This window comes from Cricetulus griseus, chromosome 4, assembly GCF_003668045.3.
Source record: "Cricetulus griseus strain 17A/GY chromosome 4, alternate assembly CriGri-PICRH-1.0, whole genome shotgun sequence".
NCBI lineage: Eukaryota > Metazoa > Chordata > Mammalia > Rodentia > Cricetidae > Cricetulus > Cricetulus griseus.
Window position 1 is genome coordinate 229,958,672 of NC_048597.1, and position 15,053 is coordinate 229,973,724.

The window sequence follows — 15,053 nt, forward strand, 5'->3', positions numbered from 1 at the left end:
CACTGGAAAAATCCCGAATCATGTGTATACATAATATGTTCAAAATATAAGCAAAAATAGAACTATTAGGCATCCTTATTTAAAAAAAAAATAAAGCCGTGAAATAAGTAAAGACGTTTCCAGTCTCCCTAGAGGTCACATGACCCTGGCTCTTGGTGACTTGTTCCTGGGGTCCCAGAAGATACATGGCGCCATTCTCTGTGCTCCTTCCTTTAAAGCCGGCTCCTCTCGTCTCCTGATTTCCCCAGGGCTGATAGGGAGGATGATTAAAGTTTTATTGTTTTTGATCGAGATGGTCCTCAAGCCTTGCCCCTTGGCAGCCACTGTAAGGTCAGATCTACCCCAGGACCACATAAAAAGAGGCCACATCCTGCTCTGAGGACGACTCTGGCAGTGCGTTGGCATCAGACTGGAATCTCTCAACAGGGCTACAGAGAGAGGCAGCAAGGACCATGGATACCATTAGTGGTAAGTAGGTAAAATCTGCACAATGGCTCTTAGCCTTCTGGGCACCCACTGCTGTCCAGCCACTGTCCTTCTACTTAATCCATGGCTTGCCATCTTATTCATTAGCGAAAGCCAAACTTTCAGATACACAATAATTTCAGATTCCTCAAACATTGGAAAGATCAAGGATGCCTGTCTTCTTTTCACTAACCCCTCACGCTGAGACCACATGTAGCTTTTCACGAGAGTCTGTTAGTGCCCTCTGTGAGCTGGTATCCAGCCTTGTGCAGCCTCTCTCTGGATGCAGAGACAGAGGTCGGGCAAGGAATGACTACTGTGAAGCTCTGAAAAGGGTATAGTTTGAGTGGCATTGAATGAAAAACATGATTCTTCATAGCCCATAGGCCACCTCGATTCTCCAGATGGTTGGATGCTTGTCCACACTCAGAGAGGAGTACAGCAGGGCCCGGGGCTTGGCAAAGACCGTGTATTCTGGGAGGGATCTGCTATTCAGAGATGATTCAGGTTGAAGTCGGTCGTATGCTGGTTAGCAGTGTGGCTTTGGGTTTTTTCAGCCACAATAAAAGACAAGTCTGTGAAAGTGCCTTGCGAATGACTCAGGACAACTGTGCCGACTTGTTTATGTCAATTTGACACAGGCTTGAATCATTTGGGAGGAGGGAACCACAACTAAGAAAATGTTTCCATCAAATCAGGCTGTAGGCAGGCCTGTAAGACATTTTCTTAATTAATGTTTTGTGGTCCATTGTGGATGGTGCCTCCTCTGGTCAGGTGGTCTTGGGTTCTATAAGAAGGCAGGTTGAACAAGCCATGGGAAGCAAGCCAGAAAATAGCATTTATCCACGGCCTCTGCACCAGCTCCTGCCTCCAAGTTCTTGCTGGGCTTAAGTTCATGCCTTGGCTTCCCTAAGTGGACTATGACTGGGGATATGTAAGCCAAATAAAACCTTTCCTCCCCAAGTTGCTTTGGTCATGGTGTTTCATCACAGCAATAGAAACCCTACTAAGGGGCTGGAGAGATGGCTCAGTTGTTGAGATCACTGGCTGCTCTTCCGGAGGACCTGGGTTCAATTCCCACCACCCACATGGTAGCTCACAACTGTCTGTAACTCCAGTTCCAGGTGATCCAACACCTTCCACACAGATACACATGCAGGCAAAAGACCAATGCACATACAATAAAAAGTAAATTATTAAAAAGAAGAAGAGAAAGGAAGAGAAGGAAAGAAAGAAAGAAAGAAAGAAAGAAAGAAAGAAAGAAAGAAAGAAAGTCTAACTAAGATAACAGCTTAAAAAGAGATGTAGTCTCCTGGACCAGCCAGCATGTTGAGGGGAGAAATAAATCCTCAGGGAAGTGGCCAGACTGCAAACGAGGCAGTGTGTACCCTGGGATTCTCTAGGAACAGGACTGATATAATGAATGTATTTTAAAAGGGTACTTATTACATTGGCTTACACAGATAGTTCAACAATAGTGATTTTCATGTTGGAGAGGTTGAAAGCTCAATAGCTGCTCAGGCCAGGAGACTAGATGTCTCACCATCCTGGGCTAGCATTCAAAGCCTGGAGGATTCCCAAAAGGTTATTGGTCTTCAGTCCATGTCAGAAGCTAAAGGATGAGTTCTCTTATCAGCCCAGAATGGTGGCAACTGCAGCTTGAAAATGTCAACAGAGTTTGCCAGCATGACCTGAAAGTAGGCAGTGTGCCCTCAGACCTGCTTTTATCTGGCTGTCACTGGAAGGTGCCATCCACATTTAGGGTGTGTCTTTCTCACCTCAAACTATACAATTAAAAACAAACAAACATCAACAAAACAAAAACAAAAACAAAAAACAGAACAAACAAAAAACACCAGGCAGTGGTGGTGCATGCCTTTCACCCCAGCTCTCAGGAGGCAGAAGCAGGTGGATCTCTGTGTGTTCAAGGCCAGCCTGGTCTACAGGCTGGGCTGACAGGAATGGGGAGCAGTCAAGGGATGCTCCCCTCCTTCTTCCCTCCAGCGTCCATGGACCAGTTTACAAAGCTGGGAGGTTGAGCACTGGGGGCACCTCCTAACAGCTACTAGTAGGAGTGTTTTCCAGGACTGACTTCTCTCTCTCAGCTCAACTCCCTGCAATCCTATAAGACCAGTATGCACACCCATTTTATAGGTAGGAAACAAAATCTCAGATTATTATGGCCTTCAGGGACACAGCAGGGGATCCTGTTACGGGATTTCCTGCCTGGTTCTGCAGTCACCTTGCCCCAAATGAACACACAGATGCTATATTAATTATAATACTCTTGGCTGGTAGCTAGGGCTTCTTATTGGCTAGCTCTTTCTTTCTTTCTCTCTTTCTTTCTTTCTTTGTTTTGTTTTGGTTTGGTTTGGTTTTGTTTTTCGAGGCAGGGTTTCTCTGTGGCTTTTGGAGGCTGTCCTGGAACTAGCTCTTATAGACCAAGCTGGTCTCGAACTCACAGAGATCAGCCTGCCTCCCGAGTGCTGGGATTAAAGGCATGAGTCACTACCACTGAGCTGGCAAGCTCTGTCTTAATTATTAATCCATTTCTATTAATCTATGTATTTCCACATGGTCTTGGCTTACCGGAAAAGGGCCTGGAGCTGCTACTTCTTGGCCAGCTACATGGCGACCCCTGTCTGCCTACACTTTCCAGAATTCTCCTCCTCTGGCACCCCCACCTATCCTTCCTGCCTGGCCACTAGCTACACAGTGTTTTATTTATCAACCAAAAAGAGAAACACATACACAGAAGGACAACCCCATCAGGACCCCTCTTCTCTTCCCTGAACTATCAGAGTTAGGAGTCAGCCCTGTGTCTTCCCATATACTGTGTGCTTACAGCGCTGAAGGTTTCCTCTGTGGACATGGAGAAAAAGGAGAATATGGCTGCCCACCACACGTCGGAGTTCCAGACCAAAAATATCGTGCTCAGGCGTGGACAAATATTCAACATGAAAGTGATACTAAATAGACCTCTTCAACCGCAGGACGAACTGAAGCTGATATTCTCTATTGGTGAGGCCTCAGCCCCAGCAGCAGGATAGAGGGTGGGACCACAAGGCCTATGAGTGTGCAATGGCCAAGAGTGACTTTGCTCCCTAAGCCTCAAGTTTCCCCACGCTGACAATAGACTGGGAACTGAATAATCACTCTGGCACAGTTGATGCATTCCTTGGCCAATCAGTGGAGATGGCTGGGGAAGGGTGGGAGCAGAGAGGACCAGCAAGTGAGGCAGCTGTTGTAGAGGGGTCTGGAGCACATTCTAGAAACGAATCGTAGCACTGTTTGCTGACACTGTAGCTCTGTGGGCTTGGGGAAACCATAATAGTTATCAAAAGCACTACAGTAAGGGCCTAAGGAGACAGTCCAGTCAGTGAAGTGCCTGCCACACACAAGCATGAGGACCTGAGTTTAGGTCCCCAGCACCCAAGTGAAAGCCAAGCAATATGGTGTGTATCTGGTGAAGCTATAGATAGGCTGATCTCCGGAGCTCACTGACCAGCCAGCTTAAGCTAATAGGTGAGATCCAGATGGAGTAGAGACCTTGCCTCAAAAAACAAGATGGGGTGGGACTGAGGATCCACACACGTTGTATACACACACACACACACACACACACACACACACACACACACACACACACACTTGGGACTTGGTGAGCAGGCAAAGATGGCCATGCTTGGGCTGATGTCAAGACTCACTTCCCTGTTGGTGTTTCCAGGACAGAACTCATCCAAGTATGTGGAGCTTGATCCGATGACATCCTTCCGTTCTCAGGGCTGGCATGTGAAAATTGCCAAACAGTCCGGCTCAGAGGTGAGGGCCCTTGTTACGGGCTACTGACTGGTGGTTTCTGGATAATTCCTGGCCTTAACCTAGTTCCTGTTTATCCCTTCCTTGCTTTCCAGTGTAGAGTGCTGCTTACCAGCAGTAGCCATAGCTCTGAGTTCCTCAGCTTCTTGCTTACCCGTAGCACACAGTAGTCTGACTAGTCAGATGTCGCATAACACTTGTTTCACATTTATGTTCACTGGAAGAAACGAACAGAGGAAAATTAGCAAGAATAACATAACAGGGACAGTCATGGTGGAGCACACCTTTATTCCCGGCACTCTTGGGAGACAGAGGCAGGTGGATCTCTGTGAGTTCTCTGCCAGCCTAGTCTATATAGTGAGTTCCAGGACAGCCAGGGCTATAGAGAGAGACCCTGACTCAGAGAGAGATGTGGAGGGAGAGGAAAAGAGAAATAACGACACTTCTTCCTACAGGCTGTTGGTTTAAACTCAAAAGTAGGTGGAGGCCCTTTTTGCTTCTCGTCTCCTCGTAACAGAGCATAACGACTTCATCAGTGTCCCTTCTGGTTAGGGTGCCAGCACAGCTTGCAGCCTGCTCAGGAGTGTGGGCTGCGGATGGCTTCTTTGACATCCATTGTGAAGCTGTCTGTCTTCCCAGTGTTGGAAAGTCACTGCCAACTATGACCCCCTCCTAGTGAGGTCCCTGAACTGGTTTATGGTTACTTTCTTAGGGGGTAGCCTACAGATTCCATTGCTAAGTTAATTCCAAGATTTGAAAAGGGCAATGGTCTTCAGGTTTTCTAGAAGCAGAATTTGCAGTTGGCAAATGAGTGAGTGGACTCTGGTCTTCATCCCGCCATGTGCCTCTTTCCCTTCCTTCCTTCCTTTCTGGCCAGAACCAGGGCTCCAGTCCTCCACTTTGCAGCAATGTTTTGTGTTTTCAGAGATTCATGACAGCCTCAGTCTCCTTCTGAAGGAACCTCAGTTTTGGTTATGGAGATGGTGGGAATGGAAGCTGCAGAGGTGGAATGGGATAGGGGATGGGCTAAATATCTTCACTCAAAAGGTGTTGTTTAAATTTTTGTTTTAAAATTTAAAATTTAAAATGCTTGTTTTTATAACACCCATGAAGGAAGTGAATCTTTAATACCCATGGGAAGGTTTTTTTTTTATTTTAAATATATAAGTCTTTGCTTTTAATAGGTGTGTGTGTGTGTGTGTGTGTGTGTGTGTGTGTGTGTGTGTGTGTGTGTGTGTCTGTGGTATGTCCATGTGAGTCAAGGCACTGTGTCCCCTATGGTTGGAGTTAAAGACAGTTGTGATCTGCCTGACATAGGTGCTGAGAATTGAACTTGGGTCCTCTGTAAGAGCAGTACAGGTCTTTAGTCAATGAGCCATCTCTCCAGCCTGTTTTTTTTAAACATGTGAACACATATGTAGGACTCTGTACAGGTCTGGGTGTCTGACATTACCTATACCACGAAAGGTTGGCTTCCTGTGTTGCTTGGTAATAAATGATGATGACAGTTCTAATCAGTGCTGGGACACAACACGAAAGGTCTTCCTTACTAGCCCAGAGCTCTGCCAGCTGATTACTGGGGAATGGGACTTTGTCTCAACTACCCTGTGGGTGCTCAGGAATACTTTCTCATGGAACAGCCCCCTAATCAAGGCAGCCAAATGCCACTGTGGGTTGAGAGACGGCATCTTCTGCCTTCCAAGAGACTCACTCTCCTTCTTACTGCCTTGTGTATGTGTTGCTCATTTAGTTCCCACAACCACTCCAGGGAGTGCAGAAGGAGGTAGCAAACTTTCAAGCAAGGAAACTGATGCACATGAGAAATTAAGAAAGTAGCCAACACCATTCATCTAGTGGAAGACAGAGCTAGTGTTGGAACTGGCAGCTATTGTTCCCAGAAGATACCTTCTTTTGCTGTGTTTGTTTTTGTTTGTTTCTTTGAAGACAGGGTTTGTCTGTGTAGCTTTATAAAGAGTCTGTCCTGGAACTCTCTCTGTAGACCAGGCTGGCCTCAAATTCACAGAGATCTGCCTGCCTCTGCCTCCCTAGTGTGGGATTAAAGGCGTGAGCCACCACCATCCGGCTTAGAAGATACCTTTAAATAACAACTATCTCATAGATTTGGAAAACCTTAGGTTGTGTGATATGATGGAAAATAAAATTTTTAGTGCAACTGTAGGTGCAGTAACGTCTGTCTGAATTTCCTACCCAGCCACTACCTGCATTGGATTGCAGTTGGGGATGCCCTTGCAGATGCTTGCGGTACTGCAGGGCTGGGATATGATCTAGGGTTCCCAGCATGCTAGGCAAGTGTTCTAGTGCTGAGCAGCGAAGAACAGGAGCTGGCATCTGTTTTGCCTCTTGAAGCTCTGGATGCTGGATCAGGCTCCTGGAGTCACAGCCATAGGGTCTGGCCCTCGATCTGGGAGGTGGCAATGTCTCCATGCAGGAGTGAAGGGAACAAAGCTTGGGATGAAACACACCTATGAGCTTCAAACCCAAGTTTATCGGGCGCTTTGGGAGACTTTCTAAACCTTCCTGCCTTGTGGGTTGCATCTTTTCCCACTGGGGTACCCTGGTCGGTGGGCCTACCCTGGAGAGGATGATTTGTCAGGTCTGCTGATTCCTCTAGGACGCTCCATAGGATTCAGAGCTGAGTCAGGGAAGAATGTGTCCACCAAATCTTGTGTTTCTCGCAGATCACACTGAGTGTCATCAGCGCCGCGGACGCCGTGGTGGGACAGTACAGCCTGTATATCAATAGCCACGACGCTGGGTCATTCTTCCTTCTCTTCAATCCATGGTGTGCAGGTAACTTAGAATTCAGCTCTGCTGTGGGGTGTGTCCCTGCACTTACATGTCTTGTGTGACTCATCAAGAAGCGCCCATGCTTGCACCCAGCCCGCAGTACAGAGTCCCGGAGCTGTTCTGCGCTCTCAAGGTACACAAACCAGCTACAGCGCATGCCTGGAAGATCCTTCTGCCATTTTAGTTTATCCTCACTGCCTTGCCAGACCCAGCCAGCTTCTGCTTCCAGCCCTGCTCAGAGGCTGCTGGGCGCCACGAGTAACTCCTCTAATCTTCACACCTGACTCTTTACCCAGATCTTTCCTTCCTGGCTACCCTTGAGCCTTTATACAAATGTCACTCATTTTTTATTTAAAATTCTCATTTTTAATTTTCATTTTATTTTTCTCATTTTTATTAGTTATTTGAGAGCTTTGTACAAACTATTTTGATAATATTCACCCTCCTCCCCCAGCTTCCTCCAGATTTTCCACACAGTGTATTTTCCCCTATCCATCCGACTGTGTCCTCCTTTCTAAAAATTCATCAGCCTTGTTCAAGAAACCACGGAGGAGACACCTCAGACAGGCTCTGCTCTGCTCTTTTCTCACACTTTCCCTACAGCCCTTTTTGTTTGCTTGTTTTAATTTGTCAACACCTAGATTAGAGTGTGTGTGTGTGTGTGTGTGTGTGTGTGTGTGTGTGTGTACAACTTGTCAAACTCAGAATATCAGCCTTGGTGACAAATAGTCATCTCAGTCACACACTTACCCTAGTCTTTCTTGACCCTGATGGTCTGGCTCAGTGGTTCTCAGCCTATGGGTCATGACCCCTCTGAGGGTGCACATCAGCTATTTGCATTACGATTCATAACAGTAGCAAAACTACAGTTTTGGGTTAGCACTGGCACACGACGGTGGCAGCACCAGGATGGCTGAGAACCACTGCTCTAGGGGGCCCAGTCTCCTCTCGTCTCTAACTTTTGTGATGTGTCTGGTGACTCATCACCCTTAGACCTGAGCCACATGCTCCTGGCTGGAGCATCGTGTGAAGGATGTTGGCAATCATCGGGAGGCACCGTACACCCTCGCCCCTTAGCTGGGAAACATTGCACTTGCATCGTTTGATCTAGGTATTGCCCAAGTTCCCTTATGTCACCGACGATGCTTCCTTTCATAACTAGCAAGCAGCTTATGTGGAAACGCTTTACAGCCATGCAGTAAGTACCCCTCATGAGAGTCCCCTCACTTGTGAATTTGGCCTGACCCAAGCAGTCTTCAGTGGGATGTCATGCAGATTGTCCAGCTCCAGCCCTCCGTCCATTCTTAGCAGATGGACCCTGGCACTCTCTGCCTTCAAGAGCTCCCTCCCAGTCATCCATGATTGCATCCACCCCTATCCATTAATCCACACCTGCCTGTCCACAAGCACCTACATCCCTTCATACCCATCCATCTGTCTGTCCATCTGTCCATCTGTCCGTCCGTCCGTCCATCCATCCATCCCTTTGTGAACTTATGGATTCTCTCTTTTTCAATTTATTAATTTCATTTTATGTGTGAGTGTTTTGTTTGACTGTGTGCCAAGTGGGTGCCTGGTACCTGGGGAGGTCAGAAGAGGGTGTCGAATCCCCTGGAACTGGGCCAATGGTTGTAAGCCCCTGTATGGATGCTGATAGTGGAACCTGGGTCCTCTGCAAGAACAAGTGCTCTTAACCACTGAGCAATCTCTCCGTCCTCTGGATTCTCTCTTTTATTAATGGTTTATGATTTATACTTCATTGGAATTATCCTTCTGTTCAAATTTCCACACATTTTTTTTCTAGTTAAAAGAGCCTTACACCTGGCTCAGGATGCCCTTTTGGAAGTTGTTTTTGCTTTTGTTTTTGAGACAAAGTGTCTCTGTGTAGCCCTGGCTGTCATGGAACTCTCAATGTAGACTAGGCTGGCCTCAAACTCATAGAGACCTGCCTGCCTCTACCTCCCAAGTGCTGGTGTCCAAGACCTGAGCCACTACCTCTGGCTGTTTGTATTTTCAATGTTCAATGTATTGCTGTGATCCTTCCTGTTTCCTGTACCCATTCCCCCAACATTTGTTGTCCCAACCCTGTGGTATACCTGCCTCTGTCTCAGGGTTAGTCAATAACCCACATGGTGTGGTCTTCCTCCAGATGACACTGTTTACTTACCTAGCGAGGAGGAGCGGGCAGAGTACATCCTGAATGATACTGGCTACATTTACATGGGTTTCGCCAAACAAATTAAAGAGAAGCCCTGGACCTTTGGTCAGGTAATGGATTGTTTTCTTCTGGTTGCCTCATGCATACTTTTTTCTTAGGGGTCACCAAACAAAGGCTGTGGGGCGGGGGGGGGGGGGTCCACTTCATCTGAAAAACTGAAGACTGACAAGTGTGAAACTGGCCTGAGAGGACTAAGCTCCACAGATCCCACAGGAGAAGCGGTCTGAGCCAGAGGGCTCTTGTTCAGAGCCCACAAGTGCCTTTCTGATCCCCTATATTCCAGTGCATTTATCCAGGAACCATTCAACAAGTCCTTATAAAGACACCCTGTGACCCATAGTGTGACTGGGAGACATTTGGAAGACTTGGGTGCAGAAGGTTCTCCCGGGGAGAGGGATGGGTGTCTTGGTGCAGGCAAATATGATGAAGAGTGACAACACACAGGTGGACACAGCTGGATTGCTAACAAGTCCACTGTGCCGGCCTCATGGCATCAGAAACAGCCAGTCTTCCTCTTGAACCCCACAGAAAAAAGTACCCTGGGAAATGCCAATCCTTCAAAATTGCCTCCTGTCCTTGGGCACATGGGCTAGAACAGAGGAGAAACATGAAGGAGGGACTTTCAGTCAGCAGGGTGTTTGCTGTGTGCAGCATGGTGCATCAGGTTGTCCTGTGGCTGGAAGGCCAAGAGAATATTTAAAAAGAAAGGGGGGGGGGTGGGAATCATTAGACAGAAAAAGGAAACTGCCAGGATGAAGCTCCTGGGAGACTTTGCTGGAATCTTGGGTGAGTCACTCCTCTCAGGAAATGGCTCCTAATGTGGCCACTTTCTGAACCATTGCTGTGGCTTGCCCCTTTTGTTTTGCTTTCTTTCCCATTGGTTACAACATAACCAACACACATCCCTTCCACCGACAAACCTCATGGATGTCCACTGTATCATATTAAAACTGCTTAAACAGAAAAAAAAAAAGCAGTGTTGGTGGCGCAGGCATTTAATCGCAGCACTCGGGAGGCAGAGGCAGGCGGATCTCTGTGAGTTCGAGGCCAGTCTGGTCTCCAGAGCGAGTGCCAGGATAGGCTCCAAAGCTACACAGAGAAGCCCTGTCTCGAAAAACCAAAAATACAAAAACAAACAAACAAACAAACAACAACAACAAAAACTGTTTAAACAGGATTAAAAACTAACTCAGGCCTGAACTGAGCTGGATAACTGTGAGCCTAGCTTGTGTGAGGCCCTGGTTCTATCCCTAGTCATGCTGTTCACAAAAGACTTAGAAAATAGGCGGGGCCATGTTTAGTGGCACATTGATGTTTAGTGCCTGTTGATGTAAACTCAGGAGAGGGTGGATCTGAAGCCTGTGTAGGGTAAGTGGGAAGATACTGTCTCAATGCACCAATGTGAACTGGGCATAGTGGCCCAAGCCTTTAATGCCAGCACTCAGGAAGCAGAGGCAGGCAGATCTCTGTGAGAATGGAGCCAGTCTGTTGTATATAGTAAGTTGCATAGACCCTGCATCAATTAAAAACAACAAAAAACAAAAAGACCTACAACAAATCATCAGCAAGTGGGGAGGAGGAAGAACAAAGGAGAATCTACGGTATATAAAACAAAGTGTCAGTTTTCCCTGGTGAGGATTTCATTCTTTTAAACATTTGTTTTACATTTATTGCATGTGGGTACATTGTAAGTATTACAGCACGGAGGGGAACGGCTTCCGATGGAGACGTTGCAGCTCTGGGGGGAAGGTTTCCTCCACTGGAAGTGTTACAGCTGGTGAGGGGAGGGAGGTTCCCAGCGCAAGTGTTACAAAGAGTTACAGCTCTGAAGGCAAAGGTACCCCGGCAGTCAGGAGCCAGGGAACACCACAGTCAACCACATAACCGACCTCACACGAGAGATTTATTGCGAGGGACACAGGAGAAATACAGCAGGGAACTGACAAGGAGACAGGCTTATATAGGGCTTTTTGGGGGTGGAGTTTTCCAGGGTGGAGATTTCCAGGGTGGGGATTGGTGAGATTTCACCAAGCCCAGGGATTGGTGGGTTTTGGTAAGTTTTCAAACCTGGAAATGTGCACACATCCCATAGTGTGTATATGGAGGTCAGGACCACTCTCAAGAGTCAGCCTGAGAACCCACGAAACCAACCTTCCTATCCTATTCTTTTTTTTAATGTATTTATTTGTCATGTGTGTATTTTGCCTGTGTGTATATCTGTGCACTATGTACTTGCCCGGTGCCTGTGGAGGCCAGCTCCTGAACCTGGCTGTGAGCCACCATGTGGGTGCTAGGAACTGACCCCAGGTCCTCTGCAAGAGCAACAAGTACTCTTAACCACTGAGCATCTCCCCACCATCCCACCATTCATTTTTTTATTACTAATACTAACCAAGTTGAGATAATATTTCTTGTACACAGCTTAGCAGCTTTTCATTTATTTAACTTGATAACTAATGAGTTTCCCTCATGGTACTAAAGCCTTGTTGTATACCCTCTTGTGTGCATTTTACCCACTGAGCCATCTTCCCAGCCCCCTGTGTTTGTCTTTTCAATAGTTGTGCCCTGTGAGCCTTTGCCTGGTGCCTGTGGAGGCATTAACTGTTGTCATATGTCTGGCTGTTTAGTGGCTTCCACTGTGGAATGTGGAGGATCTTTGGGAGACTGTGGGCAAGTGCCCTCTCTTGGGAGATGAGTTATCCCTTCAAGGCAATGCAAATTAGATGGGGTGGGATAGTGTCTGACACAGAACAGAGTCTTGATACCTCTTTCCCCCTCTCCATGACAGTTTGAGAAGAGCGTTCTGGACTGCTGCATGTACCTCTTGTCCAACCTGACACCCCATGAACTGCAGAGCCCAGTGTCTGTGTCCAGGACCATTTGCACCATGGTATGTGGAGAGGCCGGATCTACTTCCAGGCTCCTACAAGTCTATAGAGTAAATGCTGTTGTAGTCCATCAACACCTGCTCAGCCAATTTGGGGTTTCCTGCATACAGTAAGCTGCTCTCCATGAAGCACACAGGGAGCCCTGGCTGAGCAGTCAAAACCACCACGGAATGTGCGGTCTACCACTGTCCTTCTGAGCACAGGCTCTCTAATCTGAGTTCAGAAGGCCAACTTTGCCACTTCTAAGTTGACTTTAGGAAAATGACTTTTCCAGTCTACAAGATGATGTAAAAAATATTCAAGGTCCTCTCTCTCCCTGTTATACAATGGCCACAAAAATGTCAAAGAAGCTGCAGCAGAGTCAATGGAGTTCAAAGAGAACTGAAAGGCCAAAAAAAAACTGATAGGGGAGGGATCTCTGCCGTGTGTGTGTATGTGTGTGTGTGTTTGTGTATGTACGTCTGTATGTGTGTGTGTTTGTGTGTGTGTGTGTCTGTGTGTTTGTGTGTGTGTCTGTGTGTGTCTGTGTGTCTGTATGTGTGTGTTTGTGTGTGTGTCTGTATGTGTGTGTGTCTGTATGTGTATGTGTCTGTGTGTGTCTGTGTGTGTGTGTCTGTATGTGTGTGTGTCTGTGTGTGTCTGTGTGTGTCTGTGTGTGTGTGTGTCTGTGTGTGTGTGTGTCTGTGTGTGTGTGTGTCTGTATGTGTATGTGTCTGTGTGTGTGTGTGTGAGAGAGAGAGAGAGAGAGAGAGAGAGAGAGAGAGAGAGAGAGAGAGAGAGGGAGAGAGTTAACCCTGCTAAGATCTACCGGAAAGTACTACAGAGTAAAAAGTACTGCAGAGCAAAGCAGTGAGATTACAGGATTGAACCAAGCCTCAGGGTCAAGTGTGGAAGCTATTGGGTGAAGAACACTACAGTGTCCAGATAGACAGCAACTTAAGTAGGCCATATGGGCAGTTGAGATAGAGGCGAGCAGAGACACCCCCCCACAAAGCAATCAGTTCCCGTGACAGGTTGCCATGTCAATGTTAGTTGCCCTTCACTTCAGGGTCCAGATGAAGGTGTTTGGTAAGGTGCTAGGTCTGATTTTCCTGTTAGGATTTAAGATGCCCAGAGTTTAACTGGACTTTGTGGCATAGGCTTGTAATCCAACTACTCAGGAGACTGAGGCAGGAGAATTCAAGTGTAATGGCAGCCTGAGTAACATAGCTAGACTGTTTCTCAAATAAAAAGTAACCAACCAACCAACCAACCAACAAATGGAGCTGGGTTCAATGCCCAACACAGTAAAAAGAAAGAAAGGGAAAAAAAGTCAGAAGTCTAAACATATTCTTTTATCTGGGTATGGTAGTTCATATCTGTAATCTCAGCACTCAGGATATTGAGGCAGAAGGATTGCTGTGAGTTTCATGCAAGCCTGGGCTACATACTGAGATTCTGACTCAAAAAAGAAAGTTTTGGGGGCTGGATGGATGGCCCAGTAATTAAGAGTACTCTCTGTCCTTGAAGAGGACACACGTTTGGTTCCTAGAACCCACATCAAATGGCTCATAATTCCTGGAACTACAGCTCCAGAGAGATCTAGTGCTCTCTTCTGACCTTTGCAGGCACACACACACACACACGCACACACACACACATGCACGCACGCACGCACGCACGCACGCACGCACGCACGCACGCACGCACGCACGAATGCACAGTAAATCTACATGCTAACACAATGTGCATTTTGTTTAAAAAAACTTTCTGAAGTATAAAATATGTGCAGATGAGAGTAGTGTGGCATGCACTTTTTTTTTTTTTTTTTTTTTTTTTTTTTTGTTTTTTCGAGACAGGGTTTCTCTGTGGCTTTGGAGGCTGTCCTGGAACTAGCTCTTGTAGACCAGGCTGGTCTCGAACTCACATAGATGCGCCTGCTTCTGCCTCTCGAGTGCTGGGATTAAAGGCATGCGCTACCAATGCCCGGCTGTGGCATGCACTTTTGCAAATCTGTTTAGTGTCTGGCTTAATAGATAATCGGCCACAGTTTGCATACGTAGAGGGACCTTGTTACTTTATTTTGTTTAACACAGTCTGTCTCACATCGGCATACTGGCCCAGCCTTTCCAGATGATGGCAGATGCTCTCCAATATTTTACTCTTGCTTCGTGAGTGGTGGTTTCTCTGGGGGAGTACAGCAAGGAGAGACTGAGTCTCCCTTTGCAGCCAAGGCTAGCCTTCAACAAGTGTGTGTGTCCCTTGTTCCTTCTGATTGCTCTGTCTGTCCTGAACAATCTGCAGGGTGTGGAGAGAGCACAGATGCTAACACTGCTCTGTCCTGTGTCAGATGTGCTCTGTGAACAACGGTGTGCTGATGGGGAATTGGTCAGGAGACTACAAAAATGGCACTGCCCCATATGTGTGGACCAGCAGTGTGCCCATCCTCCAGCAGCACTATGCCACCAAGTTGCCCGTATGCTTTGGCCAGTGCTGGGTTTTCTCTGGAATCCTGACCACAGGTAGGCTACAGTTGGGGCAGGGATCACACAACCTCCACAGAAGCTCACCAGCCTCTCTGGGGTCATTTCAGCACTGAGAGCAATCGGCATTCCAGCTCGAAGCGTGACCAACTTTGAGTCAGCCCACGATACAGGAAAGAATCTCATAGTAGACATCTACCTGGATGAATCGGGCAAGACAAATACAGATCTGACCAAAGACTCTATCTGGTAAGTGATGGGGACGTCCTTCTGTATATATGTTTCTCTTATTCATTGATGAATAAAACACTGTTTGGCCAATGGCCAGCGGAGGCAGGAAGATAGGCAGGGCAAGGAGATGAGAAGAATTCTGGGAAAGGTAGGCAAAGAGGC

At 47.0% G+C, this 15,053-nt stretch overlaps 1 protein-coding gene across 1 annotated transcript in view; it reads left to right on the forward strand.

Moving 5' to 3' along the window:
- The first annotated feature begins 240 nt into the window (after positions 1 to 240).
- Positions 241 to 15,053, forward strand: part of Tgm4 (transglutaminase 4) — a 32,952-nt gene continuing 18,139 nt past the window's right edge. Inside the window, exons 1-8 of the mRNA XM_027415504.2 lie at positions 241 to 468; positions 3,313 to 3,486; positions 4,193 to 4,287; positions 6,984 to 7,095; positions 9,242 to 9,360; positions 12,099 to 12,200; positions 14,528 to 14,699; positions 14,771 to 14,909. Of these exons, the coding sequence (XP_027271305.1) occupies positions 453 to 468; positions 3,313 to 3,486; positions 4,193 to 4,287; positions 6,984 to 7,095; positions 9,242 to 9,360; positions 12,099 to 12,200; positions 14,528 to 14,699; positions 14,771 to 14,909 (929 nt within the window). The 5' untranslated portion in view covers positions 241 to 452. The remainder of the gene's footprint in view (positions 469 to 3,312; positions 3,487 to 4,192; positions 4,288 to 6,983; positions 7,096 to 9,241; positions 9,361 to 12,098; positions 12,201 to 14,527; positions 14,700 to 14,770; positions 14,910 to 15,053) is intronic.